The sequence below is a fragment of the Taudactylus pleione genome, unplaced genomic scaffold (assembly GCF_031769625.1).
Source record: "Taudactylus pleione unplaced genomic scaffold, aTauple2 ptg000074l, whole genome shotgun sequence".
Taxonomy (NCBI): domain Eukaryota; kingdom Metazoa; phylum Chordata; class Amphibia; order Anura; family Myobatrachidae; genus Taudactylus; species Taudactylus pleione.
Window position 1 is genome coordinate 1,762,787 of NW_028284476.1, and position 25,521 is coordinate 1,788,307.

Genomic DNA, 25,521 nt, shown 5'->3' on the forward strand with positions numbered 1-25,521 from the left:
CAATTTTTTTCAACATCACTTTAGCAACTTTAAAATATGCTGGCCCCCATTTCCAAGTACCCCAAATTTGCAAAAAAACCTCCTGAATACTATTCTGTACCACTTATACAAAAACGCTATTTAGTAGCTATTGAGCTTGTTTAAAAACACCAAATACCTTCAGCAAGCCAAATCGGGGGGTATCCACAGCTAACCCCCATGTCAGAGCATCATTTGGGGGGTGTCAGGCTGATTTCCCCAAATCTGACAGTACTTTCTGCCTGTTCAAGTTTCGCTGGGTCGCGTTTTCGCCTACTTTCAAATTGAATACGGGGAATATCTGGCACGCGCGCGATACTTTCCCGCCTACAAAACACGCGATGTAGTTGAAAAGTCCGGGAGGAGGAAAAGTATCGCGGGTCCTCTCAAATTGAATACGGCTCTAAGTGCGAAGTGTGTGGCATTTTGGTAGATGGGGGTAGATTGGTAAATGACAGACAACAGCAAGACCCTCAAGTAACACAGAATGACTGGAGGTAAAGCATAGGGCTGCATACTATAAGTGGGTGGGTGGAAAAGGTCATTTGGTTTAACAAGAAAAAGCAGTGACGTGGTTTTTTCTACATATAGACGATTGGTGAAAGCTTGACAGGAACATGCAGTCTTGACATAGGTCAGTACAGTCATTGCGCTGACAATGAGCTATATATAAACGGATCTATATCTGTGCTCGTCAGTGACTATGTGTGAATCTCCGTTGCCTGTAAAGGTGTCAGTAGGGGATGTGTGTCACACTTAGATACGTCTTCAGAATGCAGCAAGTGGCACCATCTGACAGCTCCCAGCAGAGATCACCCCCAAACCAGCACATTTATCCTGCAGAAAGCTTTCAGGCATTATTTTTCTTCAATCTAATGCTTTCCCCCCTCCCGGATGCAAAGGAATACCGAAAAATCAACAAGTCCTGGCACAAATGTCCCCGTTAAAAAAAAAAAAAAAAAAAGAACGATATTAATTATATTTAGATATGCAGCTCTCAAGTAAATGAGTGAAAAAAAAGTAACAAGAGTACAGGGTAGATTACAGATGCCACAGGAGTATTCAACCCAGTCCTTAATATGCCGTATAAAACATTGCAGCATTAATGCATTTGCAGGTGGAATTCTCCAATACAAAAACCTTAGCGGGAAGTCCTGGACCCAAAAAGCGAGCTGACTATAGAACGTTCTACTTTTTAAAAAAAAAAAAAAAAAAATAGGCCACCTTTCTGGACTTCAGTGGCTGACTCTGCCAGGGCCACAGACGAACCGGCCACGAACTGGCCTCCTGTGCAATCAGTGGTTGAATGCTGTGCAATCAGTGGTTGAATGCTGTGCAATCAGTGGTTGAATGCTGTGCAATCAGTGGTTGAATGCTGTGCAATCAGTGGTTGAACTCCTAAGGGATCACATGCTATAAAGAGAGCATTTGTAGGCTCGTGCCTTGTGAGATCCCCAGAGGCAGGCTTGCAGGTTGGTCAGCGGCTCCTGCTTCAAAGTGTTGTGGAGAAAGTTGCTGGAATAGTTTGAAACAGAGTAAATACAGAAGGGGGGGGCGGTTTTCTGACACCATTTCATAAAATGACACTGGGGCAAGGTGTTTCTATATTAAAACCAGAATATTTAAAGAGAATTCAAAAGAGGCGAACAGAGAGGTCAGTGAGGGTGCACACGTGAATTCTACACACACATACAAAATGCACTTACGTGGGTCTTTGAAGTTTGTTCACACGTACGAGTACACACTGGGAAAATGCGTAGATACAGGGAAAAACTAACTTTAGTAATGTGCTTTTAACGCGTTCTCTGTGCGCGGTTCATGCGCTGTGCTTTTACATTATGTTAAACTCTTAGCGCATATTTATGTATGAGAAATGTGTTGCTCTTAGGTTCTACAATTTTATAAACAGCATACAAATTTTAGAACACAATCATTTCAATTTTAATGTGCTTTTCATACATTAGGGGCTGAAACATAGCGTAGATAATGTAAACTCGTACATACTGTCTTAATGTCCATATACATACTATATATCTGACTTTTCTAGAACAAATTCTCAAGTAGCCAGGCTCAGAAAGATGGGTAATACAGCTGCAACAATATGTATCACTACAGAATCTCTCATCTATAAATACGCATATTCCCAACTGATGCAAAGCTGTCTTCCCGCAGTGTATAAATACAGTTACCAACTTTATAGCAGATTAATATTAAATGTAAGAAAAAAGTGTATGCTTAACATGACCATAAAATATTAGATGGAAACCTAATGGAACACTGTCATGTGTGTGGTATATTTAGCCGACATTCAGAATGCCAACAGCATGTTGACATGGCCAGAATGTCGACACTGACATAGTGTTGTGCTGCAATGTCTACAATGAGATTTAACCTGTGAAAGTAACCCCAAAGCCCAGCCCTAAAATCCTATGTCGACATTCTGCCTGGTGACATTCAAAATGTTGACATTCCGACAATATCGAAGTTATAACATTGTCGCCAAAGTGAATGCCGACAAGTTGTCAACATACTGAACATGAATGTGACTGCATGCAATCGTCATTTATATTCTACTTTTAATCTGTAGGGTAATGAATGAAACTAAGAACTGAAAGCTTGATGTTACCCGTGTACAATATATATGAACCATGTAATAAACATTGTAGAGATAGGTCACTTATTGCCTGCAATAACAATTCTATTTAGCATATTGGTGGAATTTTGTTTTATTGCAGTAGTTTTCATTACTGACAGCCATCCAGGACACAGAGCCCGATATCCAGCACGTCTGTTTGCGGAGCGTCTTCCTTCTGCATTTGATCGGGAACCAAGGGGACGCAAGTATGCACGCATGTCAGTCGCCTCTCCACTTGCAACCGAGGAGGCGCAAATGGGCTGCAACGAAGCGTTCTTAGGTAAACACAGAGCTCAGCGAGGGTGCGACAATGGAGCTGCGGTCTAAGCAGACTACGAAATGAGCATGAATATGCCCTTATCCATGTGTAGTCTTCATTCTGGCACCTTGCACCTGTCACAACCAGTACAGTTCCTTTTTCCTGCCTGGGGTGTCACTCTCTGCTCTGGTGCTTCTAGCACACTCCGCTGATGCAACAAACTGCTGAGATATAGCGCACCTGGAAAGTATTCACAGCGCTTTACTTTTTCCACATTTTGTTATGTTAAAAGTCTTATTCCAAAATGGAATAAATTAAATTATTGTTCTCAAAAATTCTACACACAATACCCCATAATGACAAAGTGTAAAAAGTTTTTTTGAGATTTTTGCAAATGTAATAAAAAAAACGAAAAAAATAAAATAAAAGAAATCACATGTACATAAGTATTCACAACCTTTGCCATGAAGCTAAAAATTTAGCTCAGGTGCATCCTGTTTCCACTGATCATCTTTGAGATGTTGTTACAGCTTAATTGGAGTCCACTTGTGGTAAATTCAGTTGATTGGACATGATTTTGAAAGGCATACACCTGTCTATATAAGGTCCCACACTTAAACAGTGCCTGTCAGAGCACAAACCAACCATGAAGTCCAAGGAATTGTCTGTAGACCTCCGAGACAGGATTGTCTCGACACACATATCTGAGGAAGGGTACAGAAAAATATCTGCTGCTTTGAAGGTCCCAATGAGCACAGTGGCCTCCATCATCCATAAATGGAAGAAGTTCGGAACCACCAGGACTCTTCCTAGAGTTTGGCCGGCCGTCTAAACTGAGGGATCAGGAGAGAAGGGCCCTAGTCAGGGAGGTGACCAAGAACCCGATGGTCACTCTGTCAGAGCTACAGCATTCCTCTGTGGAGAGAGGAGAACGTTCCAGAAGGACAACCATCTCTGCAACAATCCACCAATCAGGCCTGTATGGTAGAGTGGCCAGACGGAAGCCACTCCTTAGTAAAAAGCACACCTGGAGTTTGCCAAAATGCACCTGAAGGACTCTCAGACCATGAGAAACAAAAGAATGAACTATTTGGCTTCAATGCCAGGCGTTATCTTTGGAGGAAACCAGGCACCGCTCATCACCAGGCCAATACCATCCCTACAGTTAAGCATGGTGGTGGCAGCATCATGCTGTGGGGATGTTTTTCAGCAGCAGGAACTGGGAGAATAGTCAGGATAGAGGGAAAGATGAATGCAGCAATGTACAGAGACATCCTGGATGAAAACCTGCTCCAGAGTGCTCTTGACCTCAGACTGGGGCGACGGTTCATCTTTCAGCAGGACAACGACCCTAAGCACATAGCCAAGATCAAAGGAGTGGCTTCAGTACAACTCTGTGAATGTCCTCGAGTGGCCCAGCCAGAGCCCAGACTTGAATCCGATTGAACATCTCTGGAGAGATCTGAAAATGGCTGTGCACCGACGCTTCCCATCCAACCTGATGGAGCTTGAGAGGTGCTGCAAAGAGGAATGGGCGAAACTGCCCAAAGATAGGTGTGCCCAGCTTGTGGCATCATATTCAAAAAGACTTGAGGCTGTAATTGCTGCCAAAGGTGCATCAACAAAGTATTGAGCAAAGGCTGTGAATACTTATGTATATTTGCAAAAATCTTAAAAAAAACTTTTTACACGTGGTCATTATAGAGTATTATGTGTAGAATTTTGAGGACAAAAATGAATTTATTCTATTTTAGAATAAGGCTGTAACATAACAAAATGTGGAAAAAGTGAAGCGCTGTGAATACTTTCCGGATGCACTGTACAGACCAGTGTGTGCTAGAAGCACCAGAGCAGACAGCAACACCCCAGGCAGGAAAGAGGAACTGGACGTGTTGTGACAGGTGCAGGGTGCTAGAATGACGACTTCATGTGTATCATTCGCACCAAGAATAGGCTCCGCATATCAGGCCCGTGACGTTCAATCAAGAAACTGGACCAAATCTTAAAGCTCAAGAATAACCCAAACAGAAACCCATCACATAACTTTACAGGACACCAATAAACCTGGCCGGTGGTTTCCCAGCAATTGTAAAGTCAAGAGTCAAAGTCCTGACCTCTAACAACATAAAATGCTATGGGGTGTCCTACATCCCACCGTTCATTACAGACCGCCCGGGTACGGCAAGGATGGAAGCCGCTCTCTAATGGGTCGAATGTCTCCACCCTAACGTGAGGCTCAACAAGGACAATTTTGGTTGACGTCAGTAATTAGTACAGCTAAGAGAGGCGTCATCATGATCAAAGTCTATTAGGCCAGGAAAGTTGTAGCATCGCATTCAGTTTTTATGCATCTTTATTCAGATTCGGTTTACGCATTATTAATACTTAGAAGATTAAACCATGTTTTATTAAATTATTTAATATTACACACACTGTGGTTACAGGATGCAGTCTTCATTCATAATACCGACACCACAATGGCGCTGCTATGATGATGACATTATTAAAATGCGACAGGCAACATGTTAACATTGTTAAGCTGTGGACAGGTAGAATGTCGACATCAGGGACAGGCTTCGGGGGAGGTGAGAATTAGGCTGCGTGGGGAGTTCAGGGTTGGACTCGCTGCAGCTGTCGGGAGCAGGTAAGTCAGCGTTCGGCTGCCAGGGACGATTTGTCGACATCCTAATATGTCAACATTACTCTACATGATGAATGTCTGTGGTGGGGGGAGGGGATTCAATTATTTAATGTAAGGCGCTTATTAGTGGGCGCTCGACAGAGCAATTACATTTTTGCTCCATTCGGGAACGTGCCATGACTGCACACATTTTTGCTCGCAGCCTCCTGAGGTGGCCAGCAGAAATGGGTGAAAAGTCTGTGGTATGGGCGCCTAACCAAGACTTTAGACGGGTATACGTGGCTAAATTAGTAGGTGCACAAAACAATTGAATTGCTCCAACTGGCAACCTTTAATTGTCGCAGCAGTAAAAACAACCGAATTCCCCATTAAATGAGGACATTATTACTGTCGACAAACCATACCACAGCCGTGCATACACAGCTGGATAAAGGGATAGAGATCCGAAACTTTGTTATTTGTGTGAAATATTACTAATATATATATATATGTATGTATATATATATATATGTATATATATATATACACACACACATCTTCATACATCTAAAAACACACACGTACACACTTTATCATATCTGGAGAATAGATACAATTCCGAATCAGTCCCACTACGATCACACAATGAATGGTCTGTGACGGCAGGATCCATGCTGCTACAAGCCTACAGTGACCTTGCACAAACATACTGTTATTTGCACCGCTGTACTCAGCACTGCCCTCACTGAGCTCTTTACATACAGTCAATATCACATTTGTCAAGTAGTACTTTGCCATGGCCCCTGTGAGAAAGTAGCTCATTAGATTATACAGGCTGCTTATCAATCAATACATGGCCCTCGGTTCAAAATCCTGGAGCTGTCCAATTGATTGTTAAATTGGTTATTTTGCACTTGTCTATTTGAGAAATGTGAACTGTGCAGGTCTGTGACATGTGACATATATACGTGTCTGCGTGTGTGTATATGTATACAGCGTAAGCATGTCAATAAACACGCTGAAGGTCAGAGTACAAAGCAAGAATTACTGCTGAAATTTGGGCATTGCGAACCTATGTAAACAACTAGTCTGTTGGGGAGTAAAGGGGTGTTATATTACATAGCTGGGAGGTAGGATGGAACCACAGTCACATCCGATCAGACAAGCTGTCAGTGTTGAAGGCTGCAATGCAATGTGACAGTGCAGTCTCGCCACGCTGCCCCATGCACAGGGTACTTGGAGCATTAAGATCAGCTTTTGTGTCCATGTACTACGTGTTACACAGCTGCATGCTCTGCACAGATGTGAAACGTGAAGGATCCGTCTCCTGGCAACAAAGCCACCGAAATACATTTTTTGTTTTTGAAAAGGGGAACATGTCGTTTGTACTTATCTTTTTTTACGGGGTCCAAAGTAGAGAAATTGGACGATCGCCCAGCTTTAAACTCGCTGTCATCCACATTAACCCTTCATTACAAACGCATCTTTGTCATATCTGTGCGCCTTAAAATCTCTCCCCGAGTTCAAGTTGCTTCCAGCAAATTATTTCAGAAATTTCAGCATTGAGTAATTTCTAACAGGACCATTATTTGTGCCACATATTGAATCATAAATTCCTGCATCCCCAGAGGCACCATAACTCTGCTCGGGGCTTTAACTGCTCGCAGACTGGGGCTCCGGAAAGGCAGACGGAGCTGCCTGCCCACCAGCTGCAGCTTTCTGTAAGACCATAGGAGTTATCGGGCAGGATGCTGCGTGCTGGTCCGTTATTCTAATGGTCCCATGAAAGAGGAGAGGAAAGGGTTATATTCACTAGGGTGAAAGGATAGAGAATACATTCTGTATATAGCACCACAAGCTCAAAGGGTAAGGGATGGCACTCACCAGTGTGCGCAAATGGGAGCCTGGCACTGCCAGGGATGACCAAGTAGTGCTTGTATGGTGCAGGTTTACTATGTATGACAACACTCCATAACCAAGAATACTAAGGGGCCCATTTATCATTGTATATTTGAGGTTTAATCCCCATAAACACCCGCTTTCTGGGGTTAACCACAAATATTTAGTGTCCCCCAGATGTATGAAGGAGGGACCGCAGCAGGTACCTCCGATACCTGCAGTGATTCCTCCCTCCTCCATAGGTTTCTATGGGGGATGCGATGCTGCCAAAATTACCAATATCCGGATATTGGCCCCCCGCAGCTAACGACATCTAAAGATGGCGTTAGCCGCTGTAGCCTATAGGCTACACCGCGCATAATTAGCCGGCGGAGGGATCTGCAATGGCGGCCGTGCATGTGCAGTCAGCGTGACTGCGCAAGCACAGGTGACCCGTCATCTCTCCGAGTACATCGCAGGCATGGGCTGCTTTCGGAGCCCTGATACATCCGGGCGCTATGATCGCATATTGCAATGCGATCATGGGCGGTAATAGATCGCATTGCGAACATTAATAAATGGGGTCCTCTGTGTACATATTTTGACATGCGGATGCCCAAATGAGGTGCAAATAAACATTGGATGGCCTAGGACAGTTCTGAAGATATATCTCTGATGTACTATAGTCTGAATATAAACAGATTTGGCACAGATACGTTGTGTAGGACGGCTCTCCTAATGTTCTATCACAAGGTCCTATTATTGCACATTCTTATTATATATAGTAGAAATGTTTGTGTCTACATAAACAAGGAAAGTAAAGAGTGACAGTGCACAGTGGGTTTGGTGGAGTCTCTATTTAACCCTTGTCCAAATGATTTCAATAGAAGCCAACTGCCAATGTCCTGTATGTAGCTTAGGGGTCTATTTACTAAGCAGTGTTAGGAGACAGAGTGAAAAGTGATAAGAAAGTGATTTGGTACCAGCCAATCAGCTCCCAACTGTCATTTTTCAAACACAGCCTGTGAGATGACAGTTGGGAGCTGTTTGGCTGGCACCTTATCACTTTCTTATCACTTTTCACTCTGTCTCCTACTGCTTAGTAAATAGACCCCTTCTTATGTTTTACAATAAGCTGACGGATGTTTCATCACATTACGTTTCTCCAATAAATAATGTGAGGAAAGTGAGTGGCACAAGAAACACGGTCCAGGTGCTTCTGATACAATACAATGAAAGGTAACAATTGGTAGACAAGTGGCTGAGAATAATACAAGGTATAAATTAACAACAGTTCCGCACATGACAGACAAAGCATTGCCACAAAACACAGAGGAGTGCAGAGCTGTACAGTCACAAGCTTATAAATAATCCAGAGACACAACAACAGATGCAGTTGGCGACTGTGACCTTTCGTGACAGAGCTGGTGCAGATCCCAAAAGCTGCCTTAATATTGAAAGCGACTGATTCCAAACCAGCAGCAGGAATGGACACCGGGGCATGTCCGATACTCACTGGCCACTCCCACATGGTGCGGACTTTGGGCCTGATTCAGAGCCGAACGCTCTGACCAGAGCGCTCGCTCTGAATCAGGGCCCTCCTACGTGAAAATGGAGCGGCCTCCTGGCCGCTCGCATAGCTGTGGGTGACCACCCACAGCATATGCGAGCGTCCATGATGATGGTCGCGATGGTCTAGACCATCGCGACCATCGGGCTTGCGACAGAGACCCTGCGGTAGGGTCTCGCTGCCGCAAGCCCTGGAGTGATTTGGGCTCTATCAGAGCAAAAATCACTCCCACTGACATCACTAGTGATGTCAGTGGGGCCGGCTTCAGACGGTAGGCGTTCCCATGGGAACGCCTCCGTCTGGCAGGCACGCCTCCGGCACGCCCACCAAAGGGGGCATGCTGTCAATCAACATCGACAGCACACCCCCTTTGGTGCGAGACCCGGAGCGACGGAGAGCCCGTCGCTATCCGGGTCTCGCGCATGCGCACGACGGAGCTCCCTCCGTCGTGTGCATGCGCAGTGGGGCAACATCGACCCGCTTGCGAGCGGGTCTGAATGACCCCTTCATCCCAAACATTCCCCTATCTCTTACTGAAGAGAAAACAACAGGTCAGGGGTGTTTTGTACTAATGTTAAATCTCACTACCCATTTCTACAGCATTATGTAACCATACAGTATATACGATGGCACAGTGGTTAGCAATGGCTAGCTCACAGCACTTGGGTGGTGGGTAACACTATTGCTAGTGTGTGGAGTTTGTACGTTCAGTACGTGTTTCTCCAGAGTGCCCTGGTTTACTATCAGAGACAGAAAATAAAATACTAAAGTGCATTAGTGCATTGTATTGTGCCATTTATAGTGTACTGGTTGGCATCACTGCCTCACAGCACTAAGGTTGTGGGTTCGATTCCCACCATGGCCCTAAGTTTGTATATATTCCAGGTGCTTGCGGGTACTCCGGTTAACTCCCACACTCCACCAAAAATAATAATAATACGTTAATTGGCTCCCAACAAAATTAAACCTAGTCTGTAAGTGTGTGAGTATGGTAGGGAATATAGATTGTAAGCTCCACTGAAGCAGGGATGGACAAATATTCTCTATAAAGCGCTGCGGAATGTGTGTGCAGTATATAAATAACTGGTAATAAATAATAATTTACTAGAGCAAAGTCAAAAGCTGTGAATGAAATAAGATATAAAACACATCACACTGCAATATTAGATAAGCACAATTTATAGTGCAAGCTTCCACTGGCTTCCATTCTAAGATAAACTAAACAGACCTAAGAGGATTAATGAACAGTAAGTATGTGCACTAGCATAATATGTACAAACACAGATGCTGGATTTATTTGCTGAACTCTGTTTCCCAATAACTAAACAAAGATTTGCAGTAATTGCTAATAAAAAGTATTTAGGCCCCTTACACATTTTTCTGAATTTCATGCATCAAAACGTCTAAATGGATTTCCTTTATAATTCTTACCACCGAACGCACAAAATATTCTGCAATGTCGAATAAAAAAAAAAAAAGCTCTTTCTTAATTAAAAATAAAGACAATGTATTAATTAGTATTCACCCCTTCGTTTTAATACCCGGTAGAAGAACTTTAGCTGCAATTACATCTGCGAGTCTATTTGGTTTTCTACCGGCTTTGTACATTCAGATACGGAAATCTTCATCTATTTCTTTGCAGTATTGTTTTATAGTTCTACCAGGTGGGATGGGGACACAAATAGTTGGAATCAATCCTTCTATTTTCAAAAGTGTTTTGGGATCTGGACTAGATCCTCTAATTCACCAAGTTTTCCAGCCCCTGAAGGAAACAATTATCTCTATAGCATTATGAATCCGCCACCCTGCTTCACGTTAATATGTCTGCGGGGGCGATTCAGTTCTCAGTGCGGTGCCTCCGCCAAGGCACCCAACAACGATTTTGTTTCCCCACTGGTTTTTCCTGCGCACCCCATTGAGGTGAGCAGGAAAAAGAGCAAAGTTTCCAGACCGTGATGAGCAGTAGTGTGCACACACGGACATTGCGGAGATGTCTTTTGGCAGATTGCTGAGAACTGAATTGCCGTCTTAAAATGATGGGCAGCATTAGACGTGCTCCAAATATACAGCGAGATTCAATTGTTCTTCCTGGAGCTATTCAGCATCGTGCTGAATTGAATCGCCCCTACAGAGTCTCTAGCAGAGATCATAAAGCTAAATAATGATCTCATCCGTCCACAGACTCTTCCTCCGCTAGATATGAGGCTCTTCCACATGCTGACAAACTCAAGGCAGGATTTCATGTAGGTTTCCCTCAGTGATGGCTTTATTTTGCCACCTTTCCAAAAGACACCAGAAGTGTGAAGAGTCTATTGTTGTCCCACTGACAGCTTCCCCCATCAGATTGGTCATAGACCTCCCCCTCACAAGTCTCCTTATCGCATGATATTCAGTTTTTTTGTAGCCTGCCAGTTCTAGACAAATTCACAGCTCTATTTCTGTATGATGCACTTAACAATACCCCAGGGAATATTAAAAGTATTTAACATCTCCTCATATCCTTCTCACTTAACATTTTTTAATAGCATTTTCTCAGATTTGCTTGGAATGTTTGTTGGTCAGACACTGGGGAGACCCCTTTCTATCTCTAGACAATCGGATCAAAATCCAATCAGAAAGTGATGATGGCCAAGGACCCTCTTTGGCACATGCACGGAGTCATCAAACAATTAGGAAGTTTGAGACATTCCCTTTATAGAGCAATCCAGTAGTTCCATCAATAATTTGAGGTAGATGATCTAAGAAAATGGGCTTAGCACATGTGGCTTAGTGGCTGAGAGATTCAGTTGTTGCAGCCAAATGACCTGATTGCGCAGTGTGTGCTCAGGTTTCATGAGAAAGTTTCATCTACAGTTTTGTGCGGGAAGAGATTTTCCATTCTAAGAATACAAAGGGGGAGGTGTTGCCCTTAGCAACTAATCTGGTGTGGTATAAAAGGTTGACAGTATATTCAGAAAGTCGACATGAAATTGTCGACTGGTTCTGAAGGACGACCGTAAAAAGGTCGACATGGTCTGTAGGTGGACCAGCATTCTGTAGAAGTGTGCATTCAGGTGGACAGGGAAAATGGTCTACAACCTTGGCCCTCCAGCTGCTGTGGAACTACACATCCCAGCATGTACTGCCATAGTTTTAGCATGCGGTTATATCAAAAAGGTGGCAGTGCATGCTGGGATGTGTAGTTCCACAGCAGCTGGAGGGCCAACACAGTCAAAAGGTCTACTCTAAAATATTGAAACATTATTTTTTTTTTTTTTGTTTTAGCCTAACCCTAAAAATCATGACAAAACAATGTGTCAACTTGTTAGAAAACCTTTTGGCTGTGTCGACCATTTAACCCTGTTGACCAAAATACATACAGAACAATGGTCAACCTGATGACCTCTTTACTGTCGATATTCAGAATGTGTCGACCAAACGACCTGTATCCAACCAATCAGATTCTAGCTATCATTGTATAGAACACACTACATAAAAGGATAGCTATAATGTGACTGGTTGCTATGGGCAACATCTCCATTTGTCCTCTTTAGAAGGTTTGCTAAATCTCCTCAAAGTATTTTTATTTTTTTTGTGTTTAGTTATAAATAAAATAAATGAGCACATAGCTGACTAGACACCCACGCTCTTCTAAATTAGAACACTAAAAAGAGTAAACAAATTTCAACTTAGGCTAAATATAATAGTAGGATATCTACAGCGTTACATAAACAAGTTCATCAAAATAAAACGGATTTACAATAACAAAAAGGGCAACTAAATACTTTAATGCACAAAAAAAAGAGCAACATGTCCTGCCTGCCAAATTCTATGAACCTCCATTCTCCATATATTCACAAGGCGACTGAAACCACCAATAGGATCCACTCTGCTTATAGATCCAAGTTTTGGGAATGAAGGAGTGATGCACATTTTATACATTTTTGCTTGTGAGCTTCAGTAAGACAATAAACATTTCCTTGCACACCAGCAGCAAGGTTCCAGGGAATTCCACAAACATCCAGAGCTCAGTTAATTAATCCCAGGCGAGCTGGACTCGGAAAACCAAATCCACGAAATTCCCAGGGCTGTCACATCTCACCCGAGCTTTCCATGTACTGTCACGCCAAATCAGCACCTAATCTTCCAAGGTTGTTCTCCGGCTTTACACTAAAAACATCTCTTCACGGATACTTTTACCATACAGAAAAAAAATTATAATAATGCTCAACAAATGGTAAAAGTTTACTTCTGTGTTTATAGGGATGAGAAGCACAGAAAGGACATGTGACACACAGACCTCCCAGGTCTCAAAATGACTACAGGTACACAGTGCTGACAAGGGGTAGACCAGCTCTAAAGTTTGGACAAGGTTGGTCCCTACGTCTGTTGTGGAACTAGCAGTCCAAGCAGACAACACATGCTGAGAGTTGTAGTCCCACAAGGGCTGGAGGGACATAATTGATCGATCTCTGCTTTAGGGAATAAGTGAAGATTACACATTAAAATGTTACAGAGGGTAACCCAAAAAATACACGCCAGAGACTGGATATTGCCATGTCCTGCAAATTACACTTGTTTGTACACATCTAAGTAGACTTCCGGAAACAAATTTATATTTAGAACTACGAAAACCACAAAGCACTAAAGCTGGCAAGCATGCATTAGGCAGGAGCTATTATATAAAAAAGGAAAACACAATGGAGGTGCAAATCTGTGCCAAAGGAGACAGCGGCATACATCCAAGACCATGTTTGTTGCTGCCAACAGGTATTGAAGAGGTAAACCTGCGATCAGCAAAACTCAGTCTAAAAAAGGTAAATGGGTTTTTCGGCTATGTGGATGGTGGAATTTGCCCTATCCCTCAACGCAAAACTTTAGGAGTTCGTACATACCTTGCAGCCCATTAGGGAGCATTCATACTGGGACAACTGGTACACCTAGATGAATGAAGACCACATTTAACTGTGGCTGCGTTCAACATAAACTGCACGTCAGCTAGGACCTCTAGGATGTGGACAGGGTACACTCCAGGCAATATAGCCGACAAACGATATATCATTTAGTGCACTTGCTCATGTGTACACACAATACAACTACGAACGGCGTCTTTCACACACATATCGCATTGGCCGCTACATCATATATAAGTGTGTATGCTTCCCAAAATCAGTAGCTCGGTTTGGCGGTCAGGTGTGTACCCCACATTTCACTTTTCAATATATATCGTGTGTATTGCCGGGTATCCACTACCCGATTACATAGAGCGATTGCATGATTACGACATCGTAATCGTGCAATCGTTGAGTAATCGGGCACACATCGGGATGTAAATTTCGGAACCGACCAGCGATGCGCGCTCCCGCTGGTTGTTTCCGACATCAATCATCTCCCAAACATGCTGGTCAACCTGATGATAATGTCAGGGGATGATGTATGTGCCTACACTGAACGACTGATCGTTCAATGTAGGCACAGCACCAGACTGTTAAACGACTGCACGATTACAATGTCGTAATCGTGCAGTCATTTCTATGCCTGCTAGTGGATGTGCCCCTTAAGGGCGAGTTTATGAGTTTTATGGTTCATACACACGTAGCGATTTGAATGATAACGATATCATTATTGTTATCATTCAAATCGTCCTTTTAAACGGTCCCTACCAATTTACCTTCGACCAGAGATACGCGGGCACGTATGGGCGATAGCGATAACGCCCATCGTCCCTGCATGCTGAACAACCTGCACAATATCGAGCAGGTTACTATAGGGACCCGCGATGGCTGATTGCGGGTTGCTATAGTTGCTGGCAAGTTGGTGGTGTGTTGGATGATCTATATAGATCATCCAACACACCAGGGAGGGTGCAGTACGATCTGCCAGCAATACCGTATCGCTGGCACATCGCTACGTGTGTATGCACCATCAGACTAGTTTGTCTTTTGCTGATCGTGCAAGTGTTGCAGGGTGTCAGATCGCACACCTGACATCAAGTTTTCCATTATGCAGAAACCAACAGGTTTGTATAAAAGAATGCATCTGGGAGAACTAAGGGGTCAAGTATGCTGGTTTGGTGAGATAACCCTTTTTAACAGTCTTATTGTTAAAGCATATAAAAGATGACAGTGTTAGTGCAATAAGCGCTTCAAACATGAATAACTAACTATATTGCAAACTTCTGGGACTTTGTTTCCTGTGCAAGTTATTAAATAAAAAAAAAAACAGCATTCCAAAGGTCTCTAAGGTTTCTCTAAATATTTACTCATTAGTTGACCATTAAGAACAATTTTACTGAACTTTTTGATTTACAACAGCAAAAACAATATACAAAATAAGCACAAAGTATTAAAATGATTCAAGTCATATCAGAAACACATCAAAACAGAAGAGTGATGAAGGGGGCAACTTTCACAGCTAAAAAAAATAAAAAGATCAACTGAAAAAAAAAAAAAAAACCCCAAAAAACAACTGTTTATCCACAAAGGTCTACATCAAACGGTCTTAAAACCAAATTTTAAGACATTAATTTCAGAATATACAGCCAATCTACAGAGGTGTCTACTTTGCTGCAGTCACGTTTAAAAGCTCCTCCCGTCGCGCCTGATCCCGTGAGACACTGCTAGCGCAGGTATCTTTTTTTGCGACTAGGACGCATAAGGAGACGGCGCTGATTAAATTGATATACAACACTTGTATACCTGTGTGCGTTTGGGTCTCTGAATCTATAGGAAGTGCTACAATGTGGCAGTGGCAGCTTTTTTCATTCCAAGTTCATATACTGCTTCATATACTGTGTCCCTTTACTGTGGTGTCATCACTGAGTACATGTAATAAGGAAAAGGTTGCCATAATGTTATCAGGCAGTGTCCTAGCGCGACTGGGTTTAGTACTGCAGAACAAAACAGTGGCCGGGGTGACCCAGTAACCCACATTACAACAAAACTGCAGCTCTTTATCCTGAGGAGACAGAGGAACTATAAAGAACCGTGGCAAACGCCAACTCACTTATATAATAAGGCCACACACACAAAAAAGGATCTCTATAAGAAATCCGTATCAGGTAAATATTTGTGTTGTGCATAGACCCGCACATTGGAAATTCATATTAATTACACTGCATTGTCAACACTTAATACCATGTTGAATGAATCTGATTGAAAAAGTAATAAGTTTATAACAGAAACTCCAACTTTGCAGTCTAATAGATTGCACTACTCAATGTCATGGTTTTGGGATGCAAGACTTGTGCATCATCTGACAGCTCGATGCTAGCAATGGTAATGACAGCTGTCAGAAAGTGACAATGCTGAAACAACTGCACAATACAATGGACTGGGTAAGCTGTGGACGACCAGGTGATTACTCTGAAACACCCAGGAGACTGAAGGAGGACTATTTCCTTCAACTGCAAAGAGTGTAACCATCAGGACTAGCTGCTGACCATGAATTAAGATGCTGGCACTATAGATGTTAAAGCATTAGTCAGACAAAGCAATGGTGCTTCTTACCTGCCCAGGCCTTTCAATCCGATTGGTCACTACAGATGCGGGAAGTTGTGAGATGTGTCCGCCTGTATCCCATGTTTAACAAGGCAGGCACCCACATAGTTGTGGACACACCAAATTAAACATCCACGCCGTCACTCATCACCTGTAATCCTACACCTCTCAGGGCATACCTCCTGTACATGCTGACTGAAGGAAGACACCTGGCTACAAAACGTGGGGGCCTGTGCACAATAGACAAATTGCACCAGTAAACAAACCAACCCCCTAAAGACTAATCTATTGCAATATAGGGCACTTCTATTAGGGAGAAACAGAGTATGCATTTATCCAGCTATCCTACATGACAGCCCTGAGACAGGCTGTTGCAGCTCATCCAAACCAAATGGATGGAAAAGGAAAAAAAGAAAATGTGCACCTTTGTAAAGAGATCCATTGACACTCTCAGAGCTGGACTGGATGTTATCCGCTGCAGGTCTTTTTAAGCTACTGAAGTAGCCCCTGGACCTGGGGTGACCGGTCCTGGGCGACCGCCCACCAGGGCTGGTAAAGGAGACTGGGGTGCCATCTTTGCGTGAGAAGATGCCACTGAAGAACCTGAGTAGCCTCCTCTCCTGGCCCTTCCTGTCCATGTCCATCTCAGACAGCTTCTGCAGGTCACTGTTATCCAAGGTCCTGTTCTTGCTTTTGCTCCTCTCCCACCTCTCCAGGTCAGTCAGGGGGTCAGTTCTGTTCAAAACCTCCCCCACATCCAAGGTGTTCCGCTTCTCAGCGGCCTGCATGGGGTCAGCTTTGGGCATGGGATCGGTGGTGGGCATGGCTTCCCTGGATTCTGCCCTTGGCTGAGGGAGACAGCTAGAGCTGCTGTGATGCTTCTCCCTGGTCAGGCTCCTGATCTTCAGCAGTTCTCCATTCCAGTGTCTGAAGCTAAAGCTTCTCCGGAGCAGGCTGGGCTGCCGCCTCTCCCAGGCCCCCTCCACCAGAGCTGTAGTCCAGTCCTCGGTGGTGCTGGTTGAGGTCGGGCCCGGTGCATCAGGGGGGGGCTCTGGTACTGTGTAACCAGTCACTGGCACCGGCTGGGCAACTGCAGGAGGGCACCGAGCTGCCCCACCATCACCGCTGCCCAATGCAGCATCTCCCGGGCTGCTGGCCTTCTCCTCCTCCGGTGTCTGCCCACATTTGGTGCGGGCTCCCCTGGGTGATGCCCGGGTGACCCGGAGCCGGCCCAGCTCCAGCTGTCCGGTGCTGCGGGTCCTGAAATTCCTCAACCCCGGGTGCGGGGGGAAGGTGTCCTGCTCCTCTCCCTCCTCCTCCGGGCACTTCTCCAGCCGGGCGTCCGCCGCCAGCAGCTCCTTCTTCACCAAGGTGAGAGAGATGCGGTAGACGGTCTTCCTCTGGGGGGTGCCCCGCTCCATCTGCGGGGGCGCAGGGTCCAGAAGGTACATGGCCGGGAGAGAGAGCGCCCCCCAGCGCCGGGGGCAGTAGCGGCAGATCTCAGCGCAGAGCGGCCGTCTCACCCCCTCTCCCCGCTCCTGGCCACCCCAGCTGGCCGGCCGTAGCTCGCCTGCACAGCCGGGTGCAGCTCCGATGGGAGAGACATGGGGAACCCGGGACGGCGGCGAGCAGAGCCCGCAGGAAACTGACACAGGCAGAGGGGGCAGAGACACCCGGAGCCTGCGGAGGGGAGGAGAGAGGCGAGGGGGGAGGAGGTGGAGGAGGAGAGGGGAGATCAGGGGGGAGGAGGGAGCAGCAAATCCCGGCCCGGAGCCGGCTAATAATACACCGATAGGGCACCTAAATGCACACATATTATGTGTGTATTATATTATAAATTATATATACACTTGCATACACACACACACACACACACATATATATATATATATTATATATATATTATATACACACATACTGTGCCTGCTCCTCTCCCCTATTCTACTGCAGAAAGTGAGTATGTATCATCAGCAATTGTGCAAATGCAGCTCATCTATCAATCATTCCTAAAATTACATAGTGTAGGGAAAACCAGTGAGAATAAATAAGCCATATAATGAAAATAGTAACTAAAACGAACAAAAAATAATAATAATCTCTATATTTGGCCACAGGAATTCCTACAGCCATCTTTTGCTCAGGTGTTCTGCAATCCCTTCCAGGTTTTCCATACAGTGTATAACAAGCCTATTCTTGGCACACACACAAAAAAAGCCCAATCCTCCATCCTCGATTGACTCCTGTACTGCTGCAATTGTTATTAAATAAGCCCAACTGCGTGGTTATGTATCACTGGCAGCAGGCACAGAGGTTTAGGGTTATGGTCAAATATCTAAGCTCTGGTGAAAATGAAGCAAATAACATTATTAACATTTATAGCGCCAGCATAGTCCCTGGTGCTTTACAATAGGGAACACAACAGTAATAAAAGGAGACTGGGTAATAGCAGATAGCAAGGTGAGAGGGCCCTGCTCGCAAGCTTACACTCTATAGGGAAATAGGAATCTTATACAAGTGCTACATGTTGCAAATTGGACCAGCCAGATACTCATGTGTGTTACATACTGCACATTATTTTCACATTCATGTTTGCAAAAATGCAGCCATTTTTATATAACTATATGCTACATTTTGCACAGGTCACTGGTGTTTTCTTGCACTTGCAATGTATCTGCCCTCTTCAAACAGTTCAGTGTTAAGATTATTATTTCATGGGTTTGCAAATATTGAACACATCAATGTCTGTCAATGGCTGGCTTTCCTTTAAGCACAATAGTCTATTTTTACAGATTTCCTATATTTGCAGTAATATCTTACACTTTTGGAGCATACACACGGTCAGATTTGTCAGATGAACGATTGAACGATTTTTGACTGCATTAAAATGAATGGAATCGTCCAAGTCTGACTGCAAAACACATCAGATGTCAGATATCGTTATCTGACCATCGGGAATGCGCATCGTTCATCGTCCAGGCATGTCAGATATGTCAGATTTTCCTTCAGATATGAACGACTGAATGATTTTTAAATAGATATCGTTCAGATCTGAAGGAAAAATCTGACCGTGTGTATGCACCTGGATTGATCCTATTTACTGTTGTGAACACCTAATTTAAACCAGGTCAAAGAGACCAGTACTCTACCCTAAGGGTTTCATAATTCTTTCAGCTTCAAGAGAGGCAATACATGATATATAATACAGACGGCGATCTATATTACACAAAGCCATTTAGACGTATGGATACAAAGATGAGCACACACCGTAATTGTACATTTATTGCACATTTCTCACATACCATAATGGACATGCTGTTTACGCCAGAACTGCAGGGCTTAAGCTACCCATGTATCTCTGCAAGCCTGGCCGACACACTGATATTAGCCTAGTCTACGCAATCACAGTGCCCATTACTGTGTCTGCAAGGTTTCAATATCCTAACTGCACCTGAGCTACCTTCCATCAGTCTCTAACTACACATTAACCAATACCCATTTCACACTGCCAGCAATAACCCGGGCTATATAGCATGTGAATTGACAACAGTCTGGGTTACTGTGCAGTGTTAAATGGCCAGATTGACATAACCCGGGTCGAGCAGGGTTGAACACGGGTTCAACCCAGCTTGCTATGCAGTTCTCAGCATAGTAAGAGCCGGCGCTTCGCGATGATCTCATCTCCAAGCACCGGCTTAGCACGTGATGGCGGTGACATCATCGACCCAGAAATAAGCCAGGTTGGGCCGCCAGTCTGGACCTGTGAACAAAATCCTGGGTGCGACCCGGCATTGCGATGTGAAAGGGGTATTAGAGTGATCCCTTCCCCCCTATAAATAGCACTTTTAGCTATCCAATATTCTACCTCCCTAACGATAAGCCTTTACCACAACAGCAGCTCACTATAGATCATCACCTCACTATAGATCATCCCTATCCCTCTCTTGAACAGCAGCTCACTATAGATCATCCCTATCCCTCTCCTGAACAGCACCTCACTATAGATGATCATTATCCCTCTCCTGAACAGCAGCTCACTACAGATCATCCATATCCCCCTCCTTATCATCATCTCACTATAGATCATCCTTATCCCTCTCCTGATCATCACCTCACTATAGATCAGTGTTGACTAACCTTGACACTCCAGCTGTTATGGAACTACATAACCCAGCATGCACTGCTACAGTTTTGCTATTAGGGCATGCTAAAACTGTGGCAGGGCATGCTGGGATATATAGTTCCACAACAGCTGGAGTGTCAAGGTTAGCCAACACTGCTATAGATCATCCCTATCCCTCTCCTTATCATCACCTCACTATAGATCATCCATATCCCTCTCCTGAACAGCACCTCACTATAGATCATCCCTATCCCTCTCCTTATCATCACCTCACTATAGATCATCCCTATCCCTCTCCTGATCATCACCTCACTATAGATCATCCTTATGCCTCTCCTGAACAGCACCTCACTATAGATCATCCATATCCCTCTCTTGAACAGCACCTCACTATAGATCATCCTTATCCCTCTCCTGAGCAGCAGCTCACTATAGATCTTTCCTATCCCTCTCCTGAACAGCACCTCACTATAGATGATCATTATCCCTCTCCTGAGCAGCAGCTCACTACAGATCATCCCCTCACTATAGATCATCCCTATCCCTCTCCTTATCATCACCTCACTATAGATCATCCCTATCCCTCTCCTTATCATCACCTCACTATAGATCATCCTTATGCCTCTCCTGAACAGCACCTCACTATAGATCATCCCTATCCCTCTCCTTATCACCTCACTATAGATCATCCATATCCCTCTCCTTATCATCACCTCACTATAGATCATCCTTATGCCTCTCCTGAACAGCACCTCACTATAGATCATCCCTATCCCTCTCCTTATCACCTCACTATAGATCATCCCTATCCCTCTCCTTATCACCACCTCACTATAGATCATCCTTATGCCTCTCCTGAACAGCACCTCACTATAGATCATCCCTATCCCTCTCCTTATCACCTCACTATAGATCATCCCTATCCCTCTCCTTATCACCACCTCACTATAGATCATCCTTATGCCTCTCCTGAACAGCACCTCACTATAGATCATCCCTATCCCTCTCTTGAACAGCACCTCACTATAGATGATCATTATCCCTCTCCTGACCAGCAGCTCACTACAGATCATCCCTATCCCTCTCCTTATCATCACCTCACTATAGATCATCCATATCCCTCTCTTGAACAGCACCTCACTATAGATCATCCTTATCCCTCTCCTGAGCAGCAGCTCACTATAGATCTTTCCTATCCCTCTCCTGAACAGCACCTCACTATAGATGATCATTATCCCTCTCCTGAGCAGCAGCTCGCTACAGATCATCCCCTCACTATAGATCATCCTTATCCCTCTCCTGAGCAGCAGCTCACTATAGATCATTTCTATCCCTCTCCTGAACAGAAGCTCACTATAGATCATCCCTATCCCTCTTCTATCATCCCCTCACTATAGATCATCCTTATCCCTCTCCTGAACAGAAGCTCACTATAGATCATCCCTATCCCTCTTCTATCATCCACTCACTATAGATCATTCCTATCCCTTTCCTGAGCAGCAGCTCACTACAGATCATCCATATGCCTCTCCTGAGCAGCAGCTCACTATAGACCATCTGTATCCCCTCTCCTGATCATCACCTCACTATAGATCATCTGTATCCCTCTCCTGATTATCACCTCACTATAGACCATCTGTATCCCTCTCCTGATCATCACCTCACTATAGACCATCTGTATTCCTCTCCTGAGCAGCACCTCACTATAGACCATCTGTATCCCTCTCCTGATCACCTCACTATAGACCATCTGTATCCCCCTCCTGAGCAGCACCTCACTATAGACCATCTGTATCCCTCTCCTGATCATCACCTTACTATAGACCATCTGTATTCCTCTCCTGATCATCACCTCACTATAGACCATCTGTATCCCTCTCCTGAGCAGCACCTCACTATAGACCATCTGTATCCCTCTCCTGAGCAGCACCTAACTATAGACCATCTGTATCCCCCTCCTGAGCAGCACCTCACTATAGACCATCTGTATCCCTCACCTAATCAGCACCTCACTGTAGATGACCCTTCTCTTCAATAAAGTTTATCTTCTAGGTGGGGTTCTTTATATGTTCATGTAGTCCTTTGATACAACAACAGACAAGATCAGATCTGTACACCAGAAACAAATATAATTTTCAGGAGTTTATTTGTACATTGTCAATTGTGTAATACTCAATATACCAACGAAACACACAATTTAAAAATTTTAAGTAAACAAAAAAAAAACCACACCAAAAAATCAAACCAAGAACACTATATAAAACAAACTGCACTGCACAGAAGGTCGCCTATATAAAACAATGTAGCCAGACAGCATAGCCCCCACCCATGAGTATGCAGACTATAAATTCCCTGGCACCCAGAGACATCACTAAAGGATGATTCCAGGTATATTGCTAGGCTGCAAGCTTCTGAGCATCCTTACAATGAATAGGCCTACAGTGTTTTTTGTTGTTGTTGTTTCTTTTTGCTAGTGTTAAAACCTCTATACCTTATTTTAACACCCCTAAATATAAACAGTCTAAACTCTTAAAAAAAATACCTCGCTTGTAAGCTATTTCCAAATCCTTATACAAAGAATCGCCCATCTCCTTACTAGACATCTGTTCGCTCCTGCACTGTACAGGAGTACGGTACAAATGCTGCAGTTATTTATTACAGTGTCAGCCAGAAAACGTAGCAAGGTAGAACAAGCTGCACACAGCTCAGAGCCCGCAGCAGCACTAAGGCCCAACTCATTGCATTACATTATGCGGTAATCCCAGGCTCAGCCCGTGGTTGGAGCGAAATCTATTTCATACTGCGCTGTGCTGGCTTACAATATAAACACATGCAGGAAGGAAAACAAAGCTGATTTTAATTAATGCAGCCAAGATATGCCGCCTGGTTAAAGTCAGAGCATGCTAACATTGTATTCTAAATACAGAAAATCTGTTTAGGAGCCACCATTGCCAGATTGGCCATGCAGTGCTTTTTTGGGGACGTTCTGTAGCAAAAAGGGTGAAAAACCAACATCCCGACACGTTGTTCCGAATAAGAAGCAGTAATTGGTTGGTGGTGCTTTAAGAGGACTCGTTACCAGTAGTTTGCCATTTTCTAATTCAAAAACTAGATAACAAAAGCAGGTGAGCAGAAAAAGCATTACTTTCCTATTACTGGCCTGATCGGTATCTGGTGTATAAACTTGTCAGAATGGGCACAAATTTCTACCATCTATTAAAGGGTTAATGCCTCCGATTTCTTCGGCCTAATGGCCGGAATAAATTAACTGCAGTAATTTACCGCATCCAATAAAGGCGGTAGGCTCGTGCTTTTACGCCTGAGCCGATTCAATTACAACCCCTTTCCTCGAGCGGTACAACTGCAGATTACGTGCATTACCCTATATGATCCGGGGATAAGTACCGGAGCTATGGGTTAACACGTTTTGCGGCACCTGGGATCAGGGCACTTACCATCGATTTCTGTTCAAGCCTCCCTCATTCTCAAACAGAAATCCGCATTAAGTGCAGCCTGCGGGCTGTAATTGAATAGCCCTGGCCGACCAATTAGCTCGCGGTTAATTATCGCGGCTAGTTGAATCCGGCCCTTAATCTATTCAATGACACTTACTGCCGCCCCCACAGACCTCTATGGGTACAGCGTATCGACTCTGAAGCAGTAAGTTAACGCCAACATCAATATGCATGTAGTTGTGGGGCTTCAACAGATGCATTTGGGTGATACTGATGTGTACTTAAGCATTACATATATTTATTAAATGTAGCTACATAATATCTGCTGATGTACCATTAAGTAGGTTATTGACCATAGTTTCTATACCCAGCGGATAGGTTTTCGCTCAGTCACATGACACAGATCAGAGGACACAAAAGCAATTTAAACAAGACAAATGCTTGTGACCTACACACCCCTATCATTAATCGGATTAAAGAGAGACAACAAAGAGGGCAGGAATACAGTAAGAAAAGCATTTTTAAAATGCTATGGAGCAAGTCAATTTACCAACAATACCTAGAAGATATGAAAAGAATAAAAAATATTGTAGTATCACCATCTGACCTCTACCATCGATGCTGGAGAAACATCGGACCTCCACCACTGATGGCAGGAACCATGAACCATCGGTACCTAACCATTGATGGTCAATCCTAGTGAGCAATGTGCTTCTCTCTATGTTATGGAAACATGTATGCCATCTGGTTTGCTGTATGCTATTTGCTTGTATGTACTGTATATCATGATCCCCTCAATGTACAGTGGTATATAATATGTTGTTGCTTTAGTAATAAATCCTAGGGATGAACAGCAATGTGTTGACATGTGTCCTGGTGATTTACTGAATTCCCTACACACAGGACCTTATTCAGAGTCGGTCGCAAGCGCTGAGCGCTCGCAACCGACTCGATGTTGGTCCACAGGGCATGCGCACGACGGAGACTGCTCCGTCGTGCGCATGCGCGAGCCCCCGCTAACGACGGATCACCCGTCGTTAGCGGGCTCGAAGCAGACGGAGCGAGCTGTCGATGTTGATTGACAGCTCGCTCCATTTGCTGGGCGGACAGGGGGCGTGCCCGGCCAAACGGAGGCGTTCCTTTCGGAACGCTTGCCGTTTTGTGGGCGTCCCCACTGACATCAGTGATGTCAGTGGGGAGCTTCCTGCTCAAACAGAGCAGGAAGCTCCTGGGGCTTAAGGTTGACGAGACCCTACCCTAGGGTCTCGTCGTAAGCACCAATCGTCGCGATGATCTTGACCATCGCGACCATCTCCCTTAGCGGTCGTTAGAGCTGTGGGTGTTAACCCACAGCCTAACGACCGACATGGAGGCGGCCGTTCAGGATGCAAGCGGCCGCCCTGTTTCTGAGCGACCGCTTGCATCCTACGACCGCCTCTGAATGAGGCCCACAGTCCCTCCAGGCATGTCACATGATCGGACACGGTT

General features: G+C 44.4%; 1 protein-coding gene across 5 annotated transcripts in view; it reads right to left on the reverse strand.

The window, feature by feature from the left end:
• Nucleotides 1–25,521, reverse strand: part of AGAP1 (ArfGAP with GTPase domain, ankyrin repeat and PH domain 1) — a 402,392-nt gene that overhangs the window by 209,249 nt on the left and 167,622 nt on the right. For 2 of the 5 annotated variants that reach the window (XM_088467749.1, XM_088467748.1), the window contains exon 1: nucleotides 16,883–18,102. The exons of the other annotated variants lie outside the window; for them this stretch is intronic. In XM_088467749.1, coding sequence (XP_088323875.1) covers nucleotides 16,883–17,909 — 1,027 coding nt within the window. In that variant the 5' untranslated portion in view covers nucleotides 17,910–18,102. Of the gene's footprint in view, nucleotides 1–16,882; nucleotides 18,103–25,521 lie in introns of those variants that run through there. 5 annotated transcript variants of the gene reach the window in all.